Here is a 23,568-nt window from a genome sequence, read left to right as displayed (position 1 = left end):
TCACCGTACAGCGTGTGGACCACAGCAGTTAAAGAACGCAGGTCACCATTACTTTTTCAAGCGGAACTAAATGCTGGCCAGCCAGCAATTCTCATGTACCATGAGTAACTTTTAATAAATGCTTGGAATCTGCAAACTAAAAAAAAAATCAACGTTCAGGTGGAACAGCCGTCGGGCTTTGATTTGGTCCTTATTTGAGGACGGACAAAGAGCGATATACTGAAACTGAATTGGAAAGAGAGTTTAGAGTTAAACAACTGTAGTGTTTCACTCAGTGTACCAATCTAAAATCGATTAAAGATCGGGTCCTGTCGTGTACGTCATGAACACATGAAAAAGGACGAGTAAGAAGGCATATGGGACTCCTGATTTCATCTCTTTCATGGCTGATGTAGTACCCACAACCCCATGCGACCAGGATACTGCTCTATCGCCTGCAGGCAATGCTCATGGTGCGCATGTGTGAGATCGGAATGGGGCCCCGCCCCTCGTCGTTGTGATGGACGGTGCGACTCCGGAAGGAGTCTGGTCCTCCTGCCAATTAAACCCCGCAATTGTCTGAATGCGGAAGTTCGATCATGAGTTTCTGATGTTCTGTTGCTTCTCTGCCTCTGAATGAGCTTCAGTACAGAGTGCAACTTCCTTCCTCTGTTTAACATCTGGGAGTACCGCACTCTCTTTTCTCGCCCACTTTCCCATTTCTCTTCACATCCCTGGGTTCAGCTGTTGGTTTGTAGGAGCTGAGGGAAAAAGGAAGTCAATCGTGGAGAAGGGGCAGACTCTGGAAAAGGTTGGTTTAGGTCTGTCCTGAAGAAGGGCTTATGCCCGAAACGTCGAATTTCCTGATCCTTGGATGCTGCCTGACCCGCTGCGCTTTTCCAGCAACACATTTTCAGCTCTGATCTCCAGCATCTGCAGACCTCACTTTCTCCTGGTTTAGATCTGTGCCTGTTAATGTTTGACAGGCTTTGTTTCCTGAGCTTGAGACATTTACTTGTCTGGCAAAACAGGATGGCCTCTTGATCCATGTTGGGGATGGAAGTGGGTTATGCTGTGGGTGACTTGCTCGTAGTAGTCCAATAAGTATTGGATAAGTAATCATGACACACAAATCTTGAGTTATTAACTGTTTATTCGGGAGCTCACGGGGAGAGCCAAGTCGACCTAATAGTCACAAGTCACTCCGACGAGAAACAGAGAGTTATGTGATTATATAGGTTACAGTCATTTAACAATTAGCAAACTGTTAATTGCAGGATACTGAGCAACTAAGTCACTTTGCCCAGCGATGCAGTGTCTGGACAGTGTTGGTTAGTTGCTGATAAATGTGCAACAGGTCCTTGCAAAGAGAAGGATATTCCCATGGAAGGAAAGAATTTGTTTATCAGGTAGCAGTACAGCTGCAAGGCCGCGTGTCTCTGTTGAATCTGGGAATTAAGGGTAGTTGGGACAATGCAGGGAGGAGGAGCTTAGACAATGGATAGATCAACCATGATCCTAATGAATGGTGGAGCAGGCTGGATGGGCCAAATGGCCTATTTCTGCTTCTATTACTATGAAACTATAACCCTGCATTTCCCATGGCTAACCCACCTAACCTGCACGTCGCTAGACACTGTGGGTAATTTAGCATGACCAATCCAAATCATGGCCAGTGAGCAATGTAGTGACGTGGAAAATGAGCATCAGAGAACAATAGAAAGGGACAAGGAGAGTAAATGTATCAGCAATCGGAACTGGATACTCATGTCACAAAAATTGAAATGATACATGGCGAGTCTGAATATGTGCCGCATTGTAACAAAACTGAATGAATTGACTGCACACATTGAAGTGAATAATTATGATCTGAGACTCCTTACAGACACATGGCTTCAGGATAGCAAGGAATGGATCCTGGATATTGAGGTGTAGTCAGATGGGAAGCTAGGTAAAGGCAGAGGGTTGGCACTGCTCACCAAAAGCACTGAGCGCCCGGTCGTCTAGTGTCAGCTCGGGTTTCAGGTCCTGACGTATCTGTCCTCTGATCTCCCTGTTCCCACAGAATAAGATGTTGGTCTGTTCACAGCTTTGCTGGATTTCTGCTGAAGCTTTCACGCCTCTTTTACAGCCTCCAGAACAAGAAAACATTCAGTCAATCGAGAGCCAGCCCTCAATCTCTCAGCCTGTCACCCATCCAGACACAGAGTGTAGTCAGAACCGGGAATCAAACAAGAAAAATAATGCAAAATCAGAAATAAATAAATGCTTAACGTTTGTTCATTACGAAGTAAACCAGAAAAAGGGGTCTCCCAGGATTCTGAGAGTGCCCTACCTGAGGAATTCTCTCTCCCTTCGATGTAACTACTAGTATTGTTGGGACAAAATAACTCGTGTGTCAAATCGTTTAAAGCAAAGTAGTCAAGAGAGGAGACCTTGAGCAATTAACTAGCTTTATTCGTTGCCATGGGGTGTACCTCGTAGTTCAAAACAAAGTCTGACATACTCTAATAAAATACAGAATGTTACAAGTTTTATGCTAAAAAACAAGCCCCACTCTCCATTAATTATGCAACTGAGGGGCAGTTGTAAGGTTCACATACATTGTCCAGACCTACACTTCCTAATGCCTGCAAAACTGAATGTTATCTTATACTGCAGGTTCAGCTCGGCTTGAATTACCGCTAAGGGACAGAGAGAACCAATCCATCATTCTATGAAGCAGCACAGTCTAATGGTCTGAGGAGCAGAGACAGCCGGCAGCTACAAGGTCAGGCTATCAATACAGAATTCCTTCGCCAGGGCTCAGACAGCATTATGTTAACAGGCGACATTTTCCTCTAAACATTGCTTTGTGATAAAATGGCTTCCACGCAGTTTTGTGTCAATTTTGATCAAATTCTCCCACAATCCCTCCTTTTTTATTAAAAAGAGGAGATTGGGGGTGTCAGCAAAAGGGGGAGTATACCCAGAGCCAGGGGGATTGTCAGGGGTTGGTGCTTGGAGATCGGACTGATAGTCCTCGGGTTCAGTAAGGACAGGGGCAGAAGGCTCCAGGGAAGGGGAATCATCATCAGGGGTTTCATCAGGAAGGGGAAATCTCAGCAACTGGGAGATCACTGGAGAGGAGGGCCACAATAGTGAACTGAGCCGAGCACAGGATTGTCTGCGGGGTGACTTTGATTTCCAGTCGAGCAGTTCCAAAGGCAGGGGGAAAGAAAGCTTCAAGTCGCTCAACCTCCATAAGGGCTCGCTTGGTACGAGTTCAGGATGGATGGGGACATAGGCACATAGCGAGCAGCTAGAGTGGTTGACCTTCTGTGCATAAAGAAAAGTATTAAACTGTAATTTCTGTTTACTAGAGGTTATCAGGCCCAATCAAACATAGTCAGTGAAAGAAAGATAAGGAAGAGTGCAGTGCCAGGCAGAATGATGAGACTGAGCCATTCACGGGTGAAGGCTGAAGATGTGTCTCTGACGGGGTCTTCTGGTGTTCCTCCAGGAGGTGGCGCTGGTTTGCATTGTGTAGTGTGTGTCCATGCGGCCTCCCCATGACCTTGCCTGCTGAACGGGGAACCAGCAGGACTAGGGACAGGCCTTTCCATCTCAGCTCCAATATACCCCGGGCCTAATGCTGAGGCTTGGCGGACCCGTGAATGTAAACTCTGAAGAGTTTTGGTTAACTGATGCAAATATTTCCCACTTGTCCGACACCGTAGTGTCAGCTGTTTCAGCCATTGGGATGGTTTTGATTCATCTACTATTATTAGACAATATTCATAACAATGTACACGAGGTGATTCTATAAAAGCAAGTTGTAGACAGGGAAAAAGGCTGACCAGGCAAGGAGGGGGTTAATAAACTCACTCTCTCTGCCTGCGTCCCTCTCTCTCTCTCTCTATGCCTGCCTGCTCCTCTCTCTCTCTGCCTGCGCTTCTCTCTCTTTCTCTCTCTCTCTGCCTGCCTGCGCTTCTCTCTCTCCCTCCCTCTCTCTGCCTGCCTGCGTCCTCTCTCTCTCTCTCTCTGCCTGCCTGCGCCCCTCTCTCTCTCTCTGCCTGCGTCCTCTCTCTCTCTCTCTCTGCCTGCCTGCGCCCCTCTCTCTGTAACACTCTTCAACTTTCTTCATATCTCAGTTTGTGAGCTTTTGTTTATTCCTTCCTTCCAAGGGTAATGAGGCACTCACATTCCAGAACAGCCCAAGTTAGGGAGTTGAGCCTCATAAATCCTGGCTGTAACACATTGCTGCTTAACCAAGTGTGCAAACTCCAAATCCCTCTCATTTGCAAATCGAACACTGTTTTCAAGGCAAGTTGTTCATGTCTCCGCATTAATCCACAACCCGGGGAAATACAACGGAGTCTTTAATAGTTGCCCAATGTGTCCTGTGTGCCAAATTCATTCAAGTCTGGACATCCTGAAGTGAGCAATTATACTTCAGATTTCTACTCGCCAATTAAAACTAATGTTGGGCACTCGAACAGATCGGGGGCATCTTGAAGCCTGCCACGGTCCTCAGTGTGGGTCCAGGGTTTATCAAATAGGGTTTCACCTCTCGTAACCCTGGGGCAAGAAAATTCTTTATTACTAACTTTGTAAAGCACAAGTGCTCTCAGCAACATTACGTCCAGACACTAGGACCCTGTTGAGTTTTCTCACTAGTATCTTGTGGCTGAGTAGGGAGAATTGTATCAACATTTCTAACAGCACTTTTGTCCCTGGCCAGCTTTCCTTTTTATTTTGGACAACAAAAGTAGCAACCACCCTCTATATTTCATCTCTCAAAGGATATCAACCAGTGACCTGAGAGGACCAGGGTATCTTCTGCCTGACACGCCAACTGTGGGGGATGGAAATAAAGCCCCATGTCAGGAAAGAATTTGTTTATCAGGAAGCAGTACAGCTGCAAGGCCAACCGTCCCCGCTGAGCCTGGGAAACACAAGCTTTAGCAAACAGGCACTAAGCTGAGATTCAAAATGGTTTCCAGGCTTTAATATGTGACAAAATGGCTGACCCAAATCTAACAATTCTCCCACATCATCGCAGGGAATAAAACAAGAAAAATGAAACAAAATGAGAAATAAATAGGCGGTTGTGCTTAATGTTGGTTCATTATGAAGTAAACAAGAAATAGGGGTCTCCCAGGATTCTTATGGTGCCCGACTTGAGGAATACTGTCCAACAAGTTTAATTGGAAGCAGTATCTTTCGGAGTGCAGCTCCTTCATCAGGGGATTGTGGAATATAAGATTGTAAGACAGAATTTATAGCAACAGTTTATAGTGTGATGTAACTGAAATTATATATTGAAAAAGACCTGAATTGTTTAAGTCTCTCATGTTCGAATGACCATGATAGTTTCAGTTCTTTCAAATGTAAATCACAAAACTTTTTTAAATAGTTAAATCCTCAAGTGAACTTTACTAATTGGTGTCACGTCAGCCCAGATAATGTATTGAAGGAGTGAGCTCCCCTGTGTGAGACTGTCTGTGCCACAATGGTTAAACTGACTTACAGAATCTTACATGGATTCATGCAGTTTTTGATCAAAGTCAGACATAATTCTGCAAGTACAAATTCACCCAACAAATTTGTTTGTATGTGTGTGGGGATGTATATTTGCAGATACATTCTATGTGCATTTTTATAAGAAAAAATCTGCAGGCAGTCAACACATGTAATAGTTTGTAAATTCGACTTTGGAAATAGAACCTGTCTGACTCAAGATTGGGATACAGGCAGACTCTGATCTCACACCTTTAATGCATTGTCTGAGCTGAGATGTGAACTTTTGCGATAAAACCTTGTTATCTCAAGAAGGTGACAACAACAAGTTCTGGGATTTACATTGCAATGAGACCTGCAACCTATTTGAAAAGGTGAAAGACTTAACAATCCAGGTTTGTTCAATATACCATTTCAGTGGCAGGACACTGGAATGTTTTGCTCTAAATGGTGTCTTAGGATCTTATCCTCCACAACCACCTGATGAAGAAGCAGCACTCCAAAAGTTACTGCTTCCAAAGAAGCCTGTTGGACTACAACCTGGAGTTGTGTGATTCTAGTATCTGGTTTCCAGCATCTGCAGTCCTTGTTTTTACCGAGTTGATTTGAACCCTACTGTGAATCCTCTTGTAAGGATGCCTGCCTTGAAGAAGTTTTCCTCCTCTCTCGACAAGAATCTCTGGGAGTCCCTCTCCCACTGCAACTCCCAGGTCATTTCCTCTGCCCTGAAGCTCTTCAACCATGTCCTGAAACAGACTCGCTACCACAGCCACATTTGCTTCCTCAGTGCCTGCCTCCGTAACCAACTTATCCTACACAGACTCCGGACCACCTTTAAACCAGCAGAGTTCGGATCCGAACAGGCCACTCCACCCTCCTATCTGACCTATCACCTTCATCCCCAACCCCAATCACCCATTGTACTCTTTGCTACCTTCCCCCACCCTCCTCCCTGACCTATCCCCTCCATTTCCACCCCCATTCACCTATTGTATTCTACTTTCACCCTCACCCTCATCCCCGCCCCCGCCTCATTTATCTCTCCACCCTGCCGACTCTATTCCTGATGAAGGGCTTTTGCCCGAAACGTCAATTTTCCTGCTCCTCGGATGCTGCCTGAACTGCTGTGCTTTTCCAGCACCACTCTCATCAAAAGTGGATTGGCCATGCTAAATTACCCATGTGCATGTTAGGCTGGATTGGCTATGCTAAATTAGGCATAATATGCAGGTAAGACGCATGACTCAGGGTTAAATGTAGGGGAATGAGTGTGGGTGGGTGAGGCCGAGTGGCCTGCTTCCACATTCTGGGGATTCTGTGCAGGGAGGGGGTTTTGGAAAGTGTGTTCTTTCCCCCACCTTGTCTCAGTCAGTTCCCTCAACTCAGCACCGCCCTCCTTCCTGACCTCTCCGCCCCCAACCCACTCCGGCCTATCACCCTCACCTTGACCTCCTTCCACCTATCCCACCTCCATCGCCCCTCCCCCAAGTCCCTCCTCCCTACCTTTTATCTTAGCCTGCTTGGCAAACTCTCTCCCACTCCTGATGAAGGGCTTATGCTTATTTCTGAGATGCTGCCTGACCTGCTGGGCTTTATCCAGCAACACATTTTCAGTTGTGTTCTCTTCCCCTTCTGCTGTCGGCGGAGCGCAAGCGCAGTGCAGCGTGGTGGGGTCGGTCTTGCCCCGCCCCCTGTACCGTCCCTTTTCCTCGCCCCGCCCCCACTTCCTTTGTGACGTCACAACGCGGAAGTGGCCCGGTCAGTTTCAAAGTGAATCTCCCTCCCTCTGGGTAACTCTTCATCCTGGGAGGGAGACAGAGATGGGAGCAGGGGAAACTGTTCACTTGTAGCAACTGGAGTGAATGCAGGGAGGGAGCAGACTCTGCAAAGTCAGGTATGTGTCTTAGTTACCCGGGTGAGGAGGGACGGAAGGATAGAGATTGGGAAGGGGGAGGGCTGGATATCTTGTCTGTTTTTAAGTTTAAAATGCAGCCGATTCCCACCAGTAACTGCAACAGGTACAAGTACAGTACATGCAGTATTCCTCATTGCAGCTTCAAACCGGTTTTGCATCCTCTGTTCTTCCTCCGCCTTGGCTCCAGCACATTCAACTTCCTTCCCTCATTCCCATTCCCCCGCCCTGATGTTCCAAGCTGACCCGCAAATGATCGGTTGGTCCCTCCATTCTTTCCCGGTGGCGTCCATTCCTCTTGTCTATTTCTTGCCTTATCCGGCCATGTGCGTGAACAAAGTGTGAGCGTATATCCTCTCTCACTGCCAGCTGCTTCCTTGTATGCGAAAGCAACATTTCCTCCCATTTTACGCCGACACTGAGCCTTCTGTCCTCCTCGATTGTGATTTATTTTGTTTTCGCAGAAGCAGGAAACAGATGCTTATAACTGTTTGTACGAGCATATCTAGTTTAACCTACACCCCCCTCGCCTCACAGCACCTTTATCTGTTTGTCTGTAATATCTACCATTGTTTGCAGGCACATTTCATTCTTGTGTGCACATTTTAACTAATACAGAAGCAATTATATATTTCCTTCACACAGTTTTCACTCTTGTTAACTCCACTCTTGGCTGAAGCAATTATACCATGTCATTAGTTTATTTACCTTGCAGAAGCAATTATGGTTACAGAAGTAACACTGCTTTACTCATGTCCCACAGGGGTGACCCTACAACCTTGTATAAAATAATGTGGGGCATGGCGAGGGTAAATAGACAAGATCTTTGATCTGCGGTTGCTCATAGGTTTCTTTCAAATCTCACCCTAAACCTAAGGGGCAACTCCTGTGTACAGAGGGTGATGTGTGTAAAGAATGAGCTGCCAGAGGAAGTGGTGTCTGCTGGTACAATTACAACCTTTAAAAGATATCTGGATAGATATATGTTGGGAAGCATTTAGAGGGACATGGGCCAAGTGCTGGCAAATAGGACGAGATTGATTTAGGATATCTGGTCAGCATGGACTCTTTCTGTGCTGTACATCTGTGATTCTGGCTTGCCACTAATATTTGGCACGTCTGTATGTTCAGTTTCTCCCTGGTGTTGGTGTTAATGCCTTGATGTCTTATTTTGCTCCCCACTTCCTGGGGACATTAACCATTTCCTGCTGCATTAGCACTGCTGCCTCACAACGCCAGAGACCTGGGTTCAATTCCCGCCTCAGGTGACTGACTGTGTGGAGTTTGCACATTCTCCCCGTATCTGCGTGGGTTTCCTCCGGGTGCTCCGGTTTCCTCCCACAATCCAAAGATGTGCAGGTCATGTGAATTGGACGTGCTAAATTGCCCATAGTGTTAGGTAAGGGGTAAATGTAGGGGTATGGGTGGGTTGTGCTTCGGCGGGTCGGTGTGGACTTGTCGGGCCGAAGGGCCTGTTTCCACACTGTAAATAATCTAATCTGGTTGTTACAATTACATCCGGACTGCTATATGGATCTTCGGATTTCTGGGATTGGTCAATAAACACACCAGGAAATGACTCTTTGTCAATCACACAAGCAATAGTTTATTCTTTGACATAGCCGGGTTGGTAGAGTCTGATCAGCCCAGAGGATTAGATTGGATTCCCAGCAGGGTGGAAACAGGCCCTTCAGCCCAACCAGTCCACACCGACCCTCTGAAGAGTAGCCCACCCAGACCCATCTCCCTCTAACTAATGCACCTAACATTATGGGCAGTTTAGCATAGCCAATTCACCAAACCTGCACATCTTTGGATTGTGGGAGGAAACCCATGCAGACGTGGGGAGAATGTGCAAACTCCACACAGCCAGCCCCCCCCCCGAGGCTGGAATTGAACCTGGGACCCTAGTGCTGTGAGGCAGCAGTGCTAACCACTGGGCCACCAATGAGTATTCCCAGAGTGCCAGAAGAATCTGCCGACTTTTACAGAGTTTGTATAGAACTTATATACACTGTTTTGAGTCAGACATTGGTTGCTACTATGTGATCAAGCTCAATCAGATCCTGCAAGGTCCTCGTGCATTTTTGACTTAGCCTAGGGTGGCACGGTGGCTCAGTGGTTAGCACTGCAGCCTCACAGCACCAGGGTCGCAAGTTCGATTCCAGCCTTGGGTGACCATCTGTGTGGAGTTTGCACTTTCTCCTGATGTCTGCGTGGGTTTCCTCCAGGTGTTCCGGTTTCCTCCCAGAGTCCAAAGATGGATTGGCCATGCTAAATTACCCATAGTGTTAGGTGCATTAGTCAGAGGGAAAATGGGTCTGGGTGGGTTACTCTTCAGAGGGTCAGTGTGGACTGGTTGGGGCGAAGGGCCTGTTTCCACACTGTAGGGAATCTAATCTATCATAATTTCTTGTAGACGACCTATTCTTGGAAACGTATTTGGCCTGTCTGGTGGTTAGGGTTAAACCGTTACTTCTGCGATTAATGGTTAGGTTCACATTTGTTACTTCTGCATTTGCAATTTTTTTCACTGGATTTATGTCAGTCTGTGGTTTCTTGTTTGTTCTGAGTCGCCAGTATCTGCCTGACTCAGTTCCCACCGAGTTAGCCAAGCAGAAGCTATTTTGTCCTACCTCCCATGTTCAAGTGGAGATTTGAGGTGGCCCAGGGAATCCTTTGTGGACTCAGACCTGTAAAGCCTCTCTCTTGGTTTATCCTGGAGATTGTACTCTTTGGAAGCCTGGGATAAAGATCTCCCATCATAAAGTCCCAAAATGCAATTCAATTCAATCCAGAGCAGATAAGCACTAAGAGTTAATTTTCTCCGGAATTCAACAGCCTCAGCACTAAAATGGTCTCTCTCGCTCGTGTCCTTTTGAACACTCAGGTCAGCAAAGATTTAATTTGTGAATGCCCCGCTTGCAAGGGTTAGTAAGAATCCATTATAATGGACAAGATCCAACCATTAATGACAAAGTTATGGATAGTACCTAGTCTTGTTTCAGGGTCAGATTCAAAGGCTATCCATAATTTCACGAGGGAACGGCTGTGAATGTTATCACTTGGTGTCCTGTTCACACAGATTCACTGATGCTGAGGCAAACCTTCTTAATTGCCTTACAGCATCCTGTTATCACTTGGTGAGCCCAGGTGTCCCTATCTTTAAGTTCTCTCCTCTTTCTGAGCCTTCCTGCCTGTTTATTTTCTAGTGCAGTAAATGTGTACAATAATTCAGCATTACATTTTAGTCTAAATGTTTAATGACAAGTTTTAAGGCTGTAGACTTTATCACCCAGATGCCCACACCCTCATTCCTCCCTTTGATTGCACCGTGATCGCTGAAAGAGAAGGCTAGTCCAAACGAATGCCCTTCAAGGTGGTCCAGCCATCAACATCCTGTAGAGCGGCACCACCATCTTCGCGGCTCATCTGGTCATATTCATCATCGCCATTGACACATGTGGGTGAGCCATCGGATCGCAAAAGGAGCATCCTCTGGGGCAAATCTATATCTCTAAGGGACCTCATAAGCCGAGCAATTAAATACCTAACAATAGCAATACCAACAAACATAAATAGCTAAATTGATAAGCCAATTGTACCATCAGCCTGACCTGCAATTTCCCCAATTGGTCCCTTCAGTCATTCTGTCAAGGAATACCTGGATCTCTTCTTGTATCTTAGTAATATTGCCAGTGAGATCGGGAATGCCCATAGTGCATTTATCTTGGACAATGGTGCAGACTTCACCCTCCCGGGCGAGTATATAGTCTAAGGCATACCGATTCTGCATAGAGTAAAGACACAGGTCTGATAATCCCAGTTTCCTCTCTTCCAGAGCCTCTTCAGTCTTATTTCCTCGAATGGTCAGACCACAAAAGAGGGAATTGCGGTTCTTTTGACATGTCACCCCTGCCGATCCTTCCAACCTCAGGGTACTCTGGATTCCCCAGCCTATTGGGTGTCCTGTATTGTTACCCAGTCCATTCCAGGTCCATGTGCTGCATAAGGCCTGCTGTACCCCAGCCAGTGTTAGACCAACTGTTTGTATACACAGACCGGAGCTATTGGAAAGTGATATTTCACTTCGCAGGGTCGGCAGTAGGAAGACTGACAAATAGTATGGAATCGGGGACAGGGGACGGGGCAAGTAAGTCATCTCCTGATAGAGAGGAGTAACATACTCCTGCCTCTGGGGTGAAGAGCGTTCTGTGGGCCTGTATAAATAAGTTGTTTGTGGATTGTGGAGTTTCCCCGATCAGGCTTCCCTTTTCTCGAGTCGGCCTGTCCTGCAAAAAGGGATGGTGTTCCTGGGCGCCCTTAAAATATTTACCATAATAACGGGGTTGACCATTTTTATCCTCACTAGGCTTGCTTCTGCAGGTAAAATCAAAAAAACATGGTAACGACATGGTAACTCCCACTGATTTCTACTGTCCAGATGGACCATCTGGTCTTTCTGATGTAAGAGTCCATTGCAATATCAATCTTCATCACGTCCCACACGTCAAAGGCGTCTGGTCCGGTGCACTGGACGACACCTCCTCAGCATGGGTGGTGGATAATCTCTGATCATTCCTGGTCGCATCCATACTTAGTGGCTTTCCCCATCAGGGTGTTATACGTGATCAGAAAGGTGAGGAGATAGGCGATTCCCCCCCCCCATGTCCCTCCTCTTAGTTCAAGTATCTGTAATAAGATTAACATTAGAACAACAGGAAAGTTCCAAAACCCAACTGGACAGTGTTCCACTCCTTTTGTTGGGATTCCAGTATTCTCTCCTCCTCTTCCCCACTTTTGATTGGTGCAGTCAATCAATTTACAATGGTGCAGTTGGACCCAAGCAGAGTGCCCAGCGACTTTGACCACCATAGGGGTGGGAAGTAAAACCTGGAAGGAGCCATCCCAACAAGGTTGGAGACCTTTGCCAGTCCAGGTCTTGACGAGCACCAACGAATCAGGCTCTACCCGTGACGAGGCTGAAAGGGAGGGAACATCGCTGTAGGCCGCAGGCTCCTGGGAGTGACAGGCACACATAACACTAGTTAGAGCAAGAACATAACCAATCATTTCTTCGGTCATGTGGTGGAAGGGGACTGAGAAAGGAGCCGAATCGTTCCAAGGGGTACGGAGAGGGTGACCAGAGAGACTCTCTGCTAGGGACAGTCACGTCTTGCCCACAGACATGGATCCCATCTGGAATAAAGCCACAGGGATTAGCATAACCAAGAGAGGCCAGACTCAGCCATTAATTTGGCAACTTTAGTCTTGACTCTGGTTAAAACATTCACCAAGGCCGGCCGCCTGAGGATGATAAGCACCATGCAGTTGCCGACAAATACAAAGCTGGGAACAGAGTTCTCCGTTAATATTACCTACAAAGTGTGGTCCATTGTCCGAGCTAATGCACACAGGTATACTGAAGGAATTATTTCCTTAAACAAAATCTTCACCACAGTCTCAGCAGTAGTGTTAGGAGGAGGGTAGGCTTCAGTCCACTTTGAAAAGACATCAACAATAAGCAAAACATTTACAGCAACTTAACTCATTTCTACAACTCAATGAAGTCCAGTTGAAGTGTCTCCAAGGGACCCTCCAGCAAGGGAGTTCTCGTAGAGATACTTGAACTAAGAGGTGGGGGATCGCCTACCCACTGACCTGTATGGTCACGTACAACATCCTGATCGGGAAAGCCACTGACTGAGTATCGATGCAATCTGGAACGATCTGAGATTATCCTGATGTCATCTGGTGCACCAGACCAGACGCTTTCAACGTGGAGTCGCTTGAGCGATGGCGTGAGCTGCCAGAGGAAGTGGTGGGTGCTGGTACGATGACATGTCAAAAGGCTCCTGGACGGGCATCTGAATATGAAGGGTTCAGATGGGTCAGGGCCAAGTGATGGCAAATGCGACTGGAGTCATCGAGATGGACAGCACGGAAACAGACCCTTGCTGACAAGATAGCCAACCTTCAGGGGAATTAGTTAGAGCGGAAGGGAGAACAGAGGGGAAGGGAGAGTGGGATGGTGCTTTCAATTTTGTGGAACAGCAAAAGAATATTCCACAGAAAGTAGTGGCTTGTTCTGAATTTCTACCCTGCACTGATAGTGATGACTTTTGTAATCTCTTTTTGCAGACTATTTGAAAATCTGAAGACTGAAGTTTCAAAATCAATGGATGGAAGGCTTATGTCCGAAACATTGACTCTCCTGCTCCTTGGATGCTGCCTGACCTGCTGTTTTGCCAGCGCCACATTTTTTGACTGACTCTCCAGCGTCTGCAGTCCTCACTTTGTTGTTAATGTCTGACAGTCACTCAATCCATTGGGACCACAACAATTTTTGACTGATTTCTGTGAGAGGGATCAACACTTTTTGGTTCCTGTTTGAGGACGTTTTCAACATCAGGTGGGACTGGACAAGAGACCCCACTGTTGAAGCACACTGTGTGTGGAGCCTGAAACAGTTATACGGCCTGGGAAGGGGATTTCACGGCAGGGAGGGGCTCTACACGTGTTTGTGTGCAGCTGAAGCTGTGGCCATGGAGAATCCTGAGGAATTCCGCCCCGTGGAGAAACCGTGGAAGTGTGGCGACTGTGGGAAAGGCTTCCGTGTCCCGTCTACCCTGGAGACTCATCGGCGCTGTCACACCGGGGAGAGGCCATTCCCCTGCACCGACTGCAGGAAGGCCTTCAGAGATTACTTCCACCTGCTGTGGCACCAGCAGAGCCACACGGGGGAAAAACCCATCAGCTGCCCAGATTGTGGGAAGGCCTTCATATTTTTCTCTGCCCTGTTGGCCCACCAGCGGGTCCACACAGGAGAGAAGCCGTTCAGCTGCCCAGAGTGTGGGAAGGCCTTCAGGTATTCCTCCAACCTGCTGACCCACCAGCGTGTCCACACCGGGGAGAGACCGTACACCTGCCCTCAGTGCAGAAAGAGCTTCACCTGCTCCTCCAACCTGCGGAGCCACCAGCGGATCCACACCGGGGAGAGGCCCTTCAGCTGCCCTGAGTGTGGGAAGGCCTTTCACGATTCCTCCACCCTGCTGACCCACCAGCGGATCCACACCGGGGAGAGACCCTTCAGCTGCCCCAAATGCAGGAAGGGCTTCAACTGCTCCTCCCACCTGCGGAGCCACCAGCGGATTCACACAAGGGAGAGGCTCTTCACTTGCTCTCAGTGCGGGAAGGCCTTCAGCTATTCCTCCACGCTGCTGATCCACCAGCGGATCCACACCGGGGAGAGACCATACACCTGCCCTCACTGCGGGAAGGGCTTCACCTGCTCCTCCAACCTGCGGAGACACCAGCGAGTTCACGTGCCATCGCAGGGGGATTGAAGGAGTGACAGCCGAGTGCCATTATCGATTGGAATATCAACCCGGTTCCGGGGACTCCCGGGTTTGAATCCTGCCACGACAGATGGCAGAATTGGTATTCGGTCAGAAATGTGGAGTTGGGAATCTAACGATGAGACAGTTTCAGGGAGGGGGTGGTAGGGGGAGAAAGCCCCCATCTGATTCCCTCTCTCCCTTGTTAGGGAAGGGAACCGCCATTGTGGGAAAGGATACACTCAGTCGTTCCAGCTGCATCCTTTACCCGGTCTGGCCTACACGTGACTCCAGACCCACAGCGGTCTGGTTGACTCTACACTGCCCTCCCCCCACTGGCAAAGGAACGGGGAGAAACTTACTTGGAGACAGGGTATGGGTTGAAATTGCTGAGTGAGGCAATACTTCCTCCGGGTTACGGCTGTACCAAGGATCCAGTTACAAAGGGACAACCTGGTGCTGACCAATAGTAAAGACAGTGAGGGGGGGGGGTTGGGGGAACAGGCGAGGTGTGGTGTGTGCACTTTCACCCTGAGCTGTTCAAAAAGCAACTACGTTTTCTCTGCCTCTTTGCTGGGGGGATCTGAAACTGTAACAAAGTTGGGTTGCAATAAAGGTTACCTGAACTTACCACCGGGCTCAGACTCTCATTGAAAGCTTTGAGCTCCAAGAGGTTTTTGTTTTAAAGCTGCTCATGTCTTTCAGCCTCCTGCACTAAGTTTAGAACATAGAACAATCCAGCGCAGAACAGGCCCTTCGGCCCTCGATGTTGCGCTGACCTGTGAACTATTCTCAGCTCGTTCCCCTACACTATCCCAAAATCATCCATGCACTTATCGAAGGATTGTTTAAATCTCCCTAATGTGGCTTACCATGCCCTTACCACTCTCTGTGTAAAGATCTTGCCTCTGGTATCTGTCTTATAGCTGTCACCCCTCAATTTGTAGTTATGCCCTCTCTTGAATAAGGGCACAACATTTGCACTCCTCCGTCGACAATGAAGACTCAAATATCAAAGCCAAAGGCTCTGTTATTTCCTCCCGAGCTTCCCAGAGATTCCTCAGATAAATCCCATTGCCTCATCTGTACAATCTTGCCTCATCAACACATAAGCCTCATGGAACAGCATCATAAGACACAGAACTTGTATCGAAAGATCAGTGTCATACAACTGATAGAATATATTGAACATACTTAGATGAAGACTATCTGTTAGAATGGGTGTGGGCTTTGGTTCATTAATATGTAACAATGTTCTTGAGATGACATAAGATTTTATAAAAATAAATATCTCCGCTCAGACAATGCATTAAAGGTGTGAGATTTGAGTCTGTCAGTATTCCAATCTTGAATCAGACTGGTTCTGTTTCCAAAGTCGGAATTTGTAAAATATTTCATGGATTGACTGCCTGCAGATTGTGTGCTTTGTGAACAAAATTGAATGTATCTGCAAATATAATTCTGCCAATACAATTTCACCCCAAAGGGTGGTGTGTGTATGTGCATGGGAGAGTGAGACTGTTTGTGTGTGAGTGTGCACAGAAGTGTGTTGTGTATGCTTAGGAAAGTGAGTGTGTGATGGAGTATGAGGCTGTGAGTGTGAGAGAGTGTTGAGGGGTGTGTGTGTGTCTGTCTGTCTGAGAGATAGAGTATGTGTGTGAGAGAGAGGCTTAATAAAAGCAAGGGGTTGCATTTTTGCTAAAACAAGGACTTGTCCAGATAATGGTTGGGCCATGAGTCATGTTAGAGAACAGATAAACATGGAGGTGGGGGGAGGCAGTGTTCAGGTACATAGTTCTTTGTCTACCAGTGATGCAACTTCCAGAGTGGTTAAGGTGGCGTTTTGCAATATTGTCTTCATTGTTCACACCACTGAGTATAGGGGTTGGGACATCATGTTGAGGTTGTACAGGATGTTGGTGAGGCCACTTTCAGAGTACTGAGTACAGTTCTGGTGAGCCTGTAATAGGAAGAATACTATTAGGGAGAGTTTAATAAAGATTTACCAGGATGTTGTAAAGACTGGAGGCTTTGAGTTCTAAGGAGAGGCTGAGACTTTATTCACGTGAGCACAGGCGGTTGGGGGTTGACCTCATTGAGATTGATAAAATCAAGAGGAGTGGAGGTAAGGTGAATCGAAAATGGCTCTTGCTTAGTATAGGGGAACTCAAAACTCGGGGGCATTTTCTTTTAATGTGAGGAGAGAGATTTAAAAGGAAGCGGAGGGGCAACATTTTGAAAGAGGGTGATTTGCATGTGGAATGAACTTGCTGAGGATGTGGTCGATGCAGGTATAGTGACAACATTGAAACAGCATTTGGATGGGTACATGAATAGAAAGGTTTAGAGGGAAATGGGCCAATTGCAGGCAAGTGAGACTGGTCTAGTTTGGAATCCTGGTGGGGATGGACGAATTGTGGAAGTGGGCCATTCAGCCCATCTATTTTACTCTGGCCATCTGAACAGTATCCCATACCCAACTCCTTACTCCGTATTTCCCATGGCCAATCCACCCTAACCTGTACATCCCTGGTCACTATGGGTAACTTAGCACGGCCAATTCTCCCTCACCTACACTCTAATCTATAAATTACCTTCTCAAGAATGTAATTTAAATGCAGAGCTTTTCTGAGAAACATGTCAGTTTGACTCAACAGTGGGACACAGACAGAATTCACACCTATTGTCTCTACTTATAAACAGGGCAACGTCTCTTCGAAATGTAGATTCATTTAGATATAATTGTGTTAGCTTACATATTAAGATATCCCTTTGAATGTGCCCACATCCCTTTGAAATGTAATCTCGTCCATTTACATCTCTATTTGCGGAAATACCCGTTAAAATGTCCATGTCCCTTTAAAATGCAGATTGCCCCCTTTAGATATGAGGCCGTTCCGTTAGATGTGGGAATATGTGTTTAAATGGAGCGGTGAGCTTTCCCAATGTAGACAGGGCTCCTCGAAACGTGGCAGTGTCCCCCCCTGCAGCTGCAGAGCGAGACAGGAGAGTTTGTTTTTGTGAATGAGCAGTTGTAGCGCGAGGTGGCTGTTGCTTGGTGACGGTGAGGCTCCCCCGGCCCCGCCCATCCCCCCGTGCAGACGTCACGCGGGGGCGAAGGCGGTTGGGAGGAGAAGTCGCTCGAGCGAGGAAGCGGCGGGAGGGCGGCCGTTAGGAAAATGGCGCCGTGCGGCCCGGGGCAGACACCGGTATTTTACACTCACTTTCCATCTGCTTTTACTGGCGCTTGTGCTGTTTACCCTTCACTGTGTTTTTTAATCCTTGTGCTGTTTACTCTTTGCTGTTACTTGTGCAATTGCTGAGGGTAGTGTGTAAATACTAGTGAAGGATACTATGCACCAGCATGTATATGTTCCTCAGTCATTGAAGGGGCAGGACCTGTTGAGAATGGTTAGTAAAGTATGTGGTGAACTAAGCCTTGTTAACATGGAGATGGTTTGGTACTTGAAAATATATACTTTGTATTATTTAGAGTCTCACAGTTGTACAGCATGGGAACACATTCATTCGGTGCAACCTGCCTATGCCAACCAGATATCCTAAATTAATGTAGTCCCATTTGCCAGCACTTGGCTCATATCCCTCTGAACCCTTTATATTCATATACCTATCCAGGTGCCTTTTAAATGCTGTAATTATACCAACCTCCACTACTTCCTTTCGCAGCTCATTTCATACATGCACCACCCTCTGCATGGAAAGGTTGCCCCTTCGGTACCTTTTATATCCTTCTGCTCTCACCCTAAACCTATGCCCTGTAGTTGTGAACCTCACCCCTACTCTGGGGAAAAGACATTTTAAAAAAAGTTGAGCAGCCAGCTATAAAATGTTGAGCCTCCGAGGGGAAGAAAAACTGTGGCTCTACCATTTATTTCTCCTCTTGGCATTTGAACACTTAACATCTGTCAAGAACACCAGCATCGCCACAGAGCACATTGCGACTGCTCCTCGGTGTGAACAATAGTGCACCTGCTCGCTCATGTCACCAGTACATTGTCCATGCTCCTCGCTGTCAGCAGAAAAGGAGACATCGCTTATCTCTGTTCCTGAAGGTTTTCACTTTATTCTTAAAGCTGTGTCCTCTGGTCCTCGTCTTTCCTACCGATGGAAACATCTTCCCAATGTCATTGCACTGTGGGGATGAAGTCGTACCCTGTCCGATTATTTCTGCTGGTGGGTGACACTAGGCCTCCAGGTTAGAGGGAGTAGCTTTCAGACAGAGATGAGGAACTGCTTTTCCCAGAGGGTCGTGAATCTGTGGAATAGTCTAGATTAGAGTGGTGCTGGAAAAGCACAGCAGGTCAGGCAGCATCCAGAGCACAGGAAGATCGATGTTTCGGGCAAAAGCCCTTCATCAAAATCTACGGAATACTCTGGCCAAGGAAGCAATAGAGGCAGCTTCATTAAGTATATTCAAGACACAGTTGGATGGGATTTGGCCTGGTAGGGGAATTAAGGGGTTCCTTGTGGCAGTGCAGGGAGGAGGAGATGAGACGATGGATAGATCAGCCATGATCTTAATGAATGATGGAGCAGGCTCACTTGTAGCAACTGGAGTGAATCCAGAGAGGGAGCAGACTTTACAACCTCAGGTATGTGTCTTGGTTACCCGGGTGAGGAGAGACAGAAGTTCAGGTTGGGACTGTTTTCCGCAGCTTGCCAGAGTCTGAGGAGTGACCTTATATGCTTTTATATCATCATGAAGGGCATGGATAGGGTAAATAGATGTGATATTTTCCTTTGGATGGGGCAGTCCAGAACTAGAGGGTAATAGGTTTAGGATTGAGTATGTGGTGCTGCAGCAAGTCAGGCAGCATCCAAGGAGCAGGTAGATTGACGTTTTGGGGAAACGCCCTTCATCAGGGAAGTGTGTGTGAGAGCATGTGTGCCTGCTTGATAAAGTGAGATTGTGATGGAGTATGAACCTGTGAGAGGGTGTGTGTGTTGAGAGGTTAGTGTATGTGTATGTCTGAGAGAGCGCGTGTGTGTATGAGAGAGGTATGGATATCAGTGAGGGGTTGCATTTTGCTAAAATAAAGGAGGGCAAGACTTGAACAGGTAATGGTAGGGCCCTGAGTCGTGTTGTAGAACAGAGACCTGGAGGTGTTCAGGTTCATTGTTCGTGGCAGTTACATCACTGGTAGATAGAGAGGGGTGAAGAAGGTGTTCAGCACACTTGCCTTCATTGTTCACATGCTGAGTACAGGTGTTGGGACATCATGTTGGAGATGCACACAGAAAGTACATTATTCAGAGGGTATAGGTGCCTGGAACGCATTGCCAGCAGAGGTAGTAGAAGCAGGGATGGTAGATTCATTTAAGGTGCATCTGGACAGATGCATGAGTCGTTGGAGAGCAGATGGATACAGATTCAGGAATTGTGCGATAGGTTTAGACAGGGGATTTGGATCAGCTCAGGTTTGGAGGGCTGTCGGGCCTGTTGCTGGGTTGTAAATTTTCTTTGCTCTATGTTGAGGTTGTACAGGATGTTGGTGAGGCCATTTTTCTGAGAATAGTATTAGCGGCCGGACCAACGAGGAGCACTGGAACACCGGAGGGAGTATGGTCCTCCTACCATTCAGAGCAGCCCTATCGTCTGAATCCGAGACGTCGATTTTCCTGCTCCTCGGATGCTGACTGACCAGCTGTGCTTTTCCAGCATGACTTCAATCTTGACCCATGAGCTTCTGAAGCTGCTGCTGCTCCTCCCTCTTTGAATGAAGTTTGAGATTCATCCAAGACTGTAATTTCCTTCCTCTGTCCAACAGCACTCTCTTCTCTCACTCCCTTTCCTATTTCTTTTATTTTCTTGCTGGGATCCAGTTGTTGACTTGCAGCAACTGAAAAAAAGGGAGTGAATCCAGAAAGAGGCCAGACTCTGGAAAAGCTGGTCCAGGTCTGTGCCTCAAACATGTGGCAAGTGCAGTACCACAGTGTGAAGTTATAGTCTTTGCTGTGGAAAAAAAGCAGAAATGAGGTGTATTGTTTAAATGGTGATATATTGGGAAGTGGAGAAAGTGAGGACTGCTAATGCTGGAGATCAGAGTCAAAAAGTGCAGTGCTGGAAAAGCACAGCAGGTCAGGCAGCATCCAAGGAGTAGGAAAGTTGACCTATCGGGCACAAGCCCTTCATCTGGAATGATGTGGTTTAGGGTGAGAGGGGAAAGATATAAAAGAGACCTAAGGGGCAGTCTTTTCACACAGAGGGTGGTACATGTATGGAACAGCCAGACAGAATGCAAAAGGAATAAAATCTTAAGCCGCAGGAAAAAATGTGATTCTATCCTTTTTTTTCCGATTTGCATTTGGACGCTTAAAAACATCAGTAATAACGGCATCTCCACAGAGCATACTGCGCATGCTCCTCGGTGTCAGTAAGGCATATTTGCTGGTGTCAGCAAATCACTGCGCATGCTTCTTGCTGTCCGCCGAAAAGGCGCGCGAACTACTTTTGACGAACCAATAGAATGCCAAGGAGGACCAGAAGAAGACCGGTCCTCCTGCCAATCAGAACCCCCCATATTGTCTGAATGCGGAAGGTGCACCATGAGTTTCTGAACCTGCTGCTGATTCTCTGCCTCTGAATGAAGATTCACCTTCACGCCGGACTGCAACTTCCCTCCTTTGTCCCACTTCTGTGAGTACGGCGCTCTCTTTTGCCACTACCATTTTTCCATTTAATTTTAATGCTGGGCTCAAGGGCCGTGGGTTTTACTCCCACAATCCAAAGATGTGCAGGTTAGGTGAATTCCCCATTGTAATCAGGGATGTGTAGGTTAGGTGCATTACTCAGAAGTAAGTGTAGAGTCATAGGGGAATGGGTCTGAATGGGTTGCTCTTCGGAGAGTTGGTGTGGACTGGTTGGTCCGAAAGGCCTCTTCCCACACTGCAGGGATTCTATAAATTATTGACTTGTAGCGACTGAAAGGAAAAGTTTTTTTTCCCCCAGGAAATCCTTTTCAGCTTTCAGGCTTCTCCAGCTCCAATTAACATGAAGGAAAGGTCAAGCTCAGTGGGGAAAGGCTGAGTAATAGCATATCTTGGCTCTCACCCAAGTATTCTCCAAAGAAAACCATACATCTGGATGGGGATATGAATATCAATGCCTGTTTAACGTTCAGTGGGGAAACTACTTTCAGTCCAACAGTTCGACAGAATTCCTCCAAAATGTTTTTGGCAAATGCACTGCTCCCACGAAAGCTCCTGGACCCACAGTTAAAATGCTTTTAACAGCCTGTTTTTATGTTAATTTCCCCGCCTTCCCAGGATGCAGAATTTCTCTCACCAGAAATTGCTTGCCCTGAAAAAAATCCAGCAGGAAGATGATTATGGCGCTCTCAGTAAAATGTCTCATGGGTCACCCAAGATTAGAAATGGAACAATATCTCTTTTCAAAGAAACTGTTTTGTTTGCCCTTTCAAACCTCCTCAAATTTAAGATGTTCCATTGTAGCATTTAATTATGATCCATTAAAAGCAATATCCAGTCTCATCTGAGGGAGGAACTGACTCAACAAGTGAAATAACTTTTCAGTCTGCTCTTTAGATGTGACATCCTCTCCCTCTCTCTGATGCAGCAGGATTACCAGAGCTGGAAGTACCACTCTCGGAATACAGTTGCTGATCGACAGTTTACTTCGACTGCTTAACATAAGGATTTAAAAGCTGCTAGCCCGATCTCGCGCAAAGCACAAAAAACAAACTGTTCACCCGTGCCTGCGCAGAGGAGAAATTTCACTTGGAATAGATCACAAAATAAGAACTGTTACCAGTCCCACAACTCATGTGTTTCCCATGGACAAAGTTAAAAATCACACAACACCAGGCTATAATCCAACAGGTTTGTTTGGAAGCACTAGCTTTCGGAGCGCCGCTCCTTCATCAGGTGGCTGTGGAGAATGAGATCATGATCACAATTTATATCGAAAGGATTCTAGTGTCATGGAAATGTGACACATCAAACAATTTTAGATTAAATCTTTCACCTTTAGAATGGGTTTCTGTTCTTTGGCATGTTAATCCCAGAACTTGTTTTTTGTTACCTACTCAAGAATGTCATTCAAATGCACAGCTTTTCTGACAATAAGTGTGAATTCTGACTGCACCCGAATGTTGAGTCAGACTGACGTTTTGCTTAGAGAAAAACTCTACATTTAAATGTCATTTTTGAGAAGGTAATTTATAGATTAGGGTGTAAAGGTTCGGGTGGATTGGCTGTGCTAAATTACCCATAGTGACCCTAGATGTGCAATTTAGGGTTGATGGGCCATGGGATGGATGTGGGCGAGATGCTCTTCGAAGGGCTAGCATGGAATAGATGGGCTGAATGGCCTGCTCCCACATTGTTGGCATTCTATGACTCACCCCACAAAGGAGCATTTTATCTGCATCAATCCTGTCAAGCCCCTTTCAGAATTCTACTGGTTTCAATAAGGCCACTTCAATAAGATCCCATTTGTCTGCGTTTGGCCCATGTCCCTCTAAACCTTCCTATTCATGTACTCATCCAAACGTCATTTAAAATTTGGAACTTCATCTGCATCTACCACATCCTCATCCAACTTCATTCCACGTGTAAACTGCCTTCTGTCAAAACCTTGCCGCTCAGGTTCCTTTTAAATCTCTCCAAAGAAATGTGCCCCCTAGTCTTGACCTCCCCTACGCTAAGGAAGAGCCCTTACCTCCACTCCCCATGATTTTATCAATCTCAATGATGGCACCCCTAACTCAAACCCTCCAGTCTTGTCAACATCCTGGTAAATCTTTACTGAACCCTCTCGAATAGAATTCTCACACTCTGCACTCCTGAAACATTTAC

The 23,568-nt window shown here is 46.7% G+C and overlaps 2 protein-coding genes across 2 annotated transcripts in view; one reads left to right on the top strand and one right to left on the bottom strand.

The window, feature by feature from the left end:
* The window catches only part of LOC132808017 (zinc finger protein 835-like), a 69,562-nt gene that overhangs the window by 9,412 nt on the left and 36,582 nt on the right, over window positions 1–23,568 (bottom strand). The window lies entirely within an intron of this gene.
* The window catches only part of LOC132808067 (zinc finger protein 420-like), a 59,640-nt gene that overhangs the window by 16,609 nt on the left and 19,463 nt on the right, over window positions 1–23,568 (top strand). Inside the window, exons 3-4 of the mRNA XM_060821978.1 lie at window positions 2,641–2,749; window positions 13,535–14,712. Of these exons, the coding sequence (XP_060677961.1) occupies window positions 13,939–14,712 (774 nt within the window). The 5' untranslated portion in view covers window positions 2,641–2,749; window positions 13,535–13,938. The remainder of the gene's footprint in view (window positions 1–2,640; window positions 2,750–13,534; window positions 14,713–23,568) is intronic.

The sequence above is a fragment of the Hemiscyllium ocellatum genome, assembly GCF_020745735.1.
Source record: "Hemiscyllium ocellatum isolate sHemOce1 chromosome 27 unlocalized genomic scaffold, sHemOce1.pat.X.cur. SUPER_27_unloc_3, whole genome shotgun sequence".
Taxonomy (NCBI): domain Eukaryota; kingdom Metazoa; phylum Chordata; class Chondrichthyes; order Orectolobiformes; family Hemiscylliidae; genus Hemiscyllium; species Hemiscyllium ocellatum.
The sequence above is the reverse complement of the archived record's forward strand: the minus strand, read 5'-3'. Positions and strand labels throughout refer to the sequence as shown.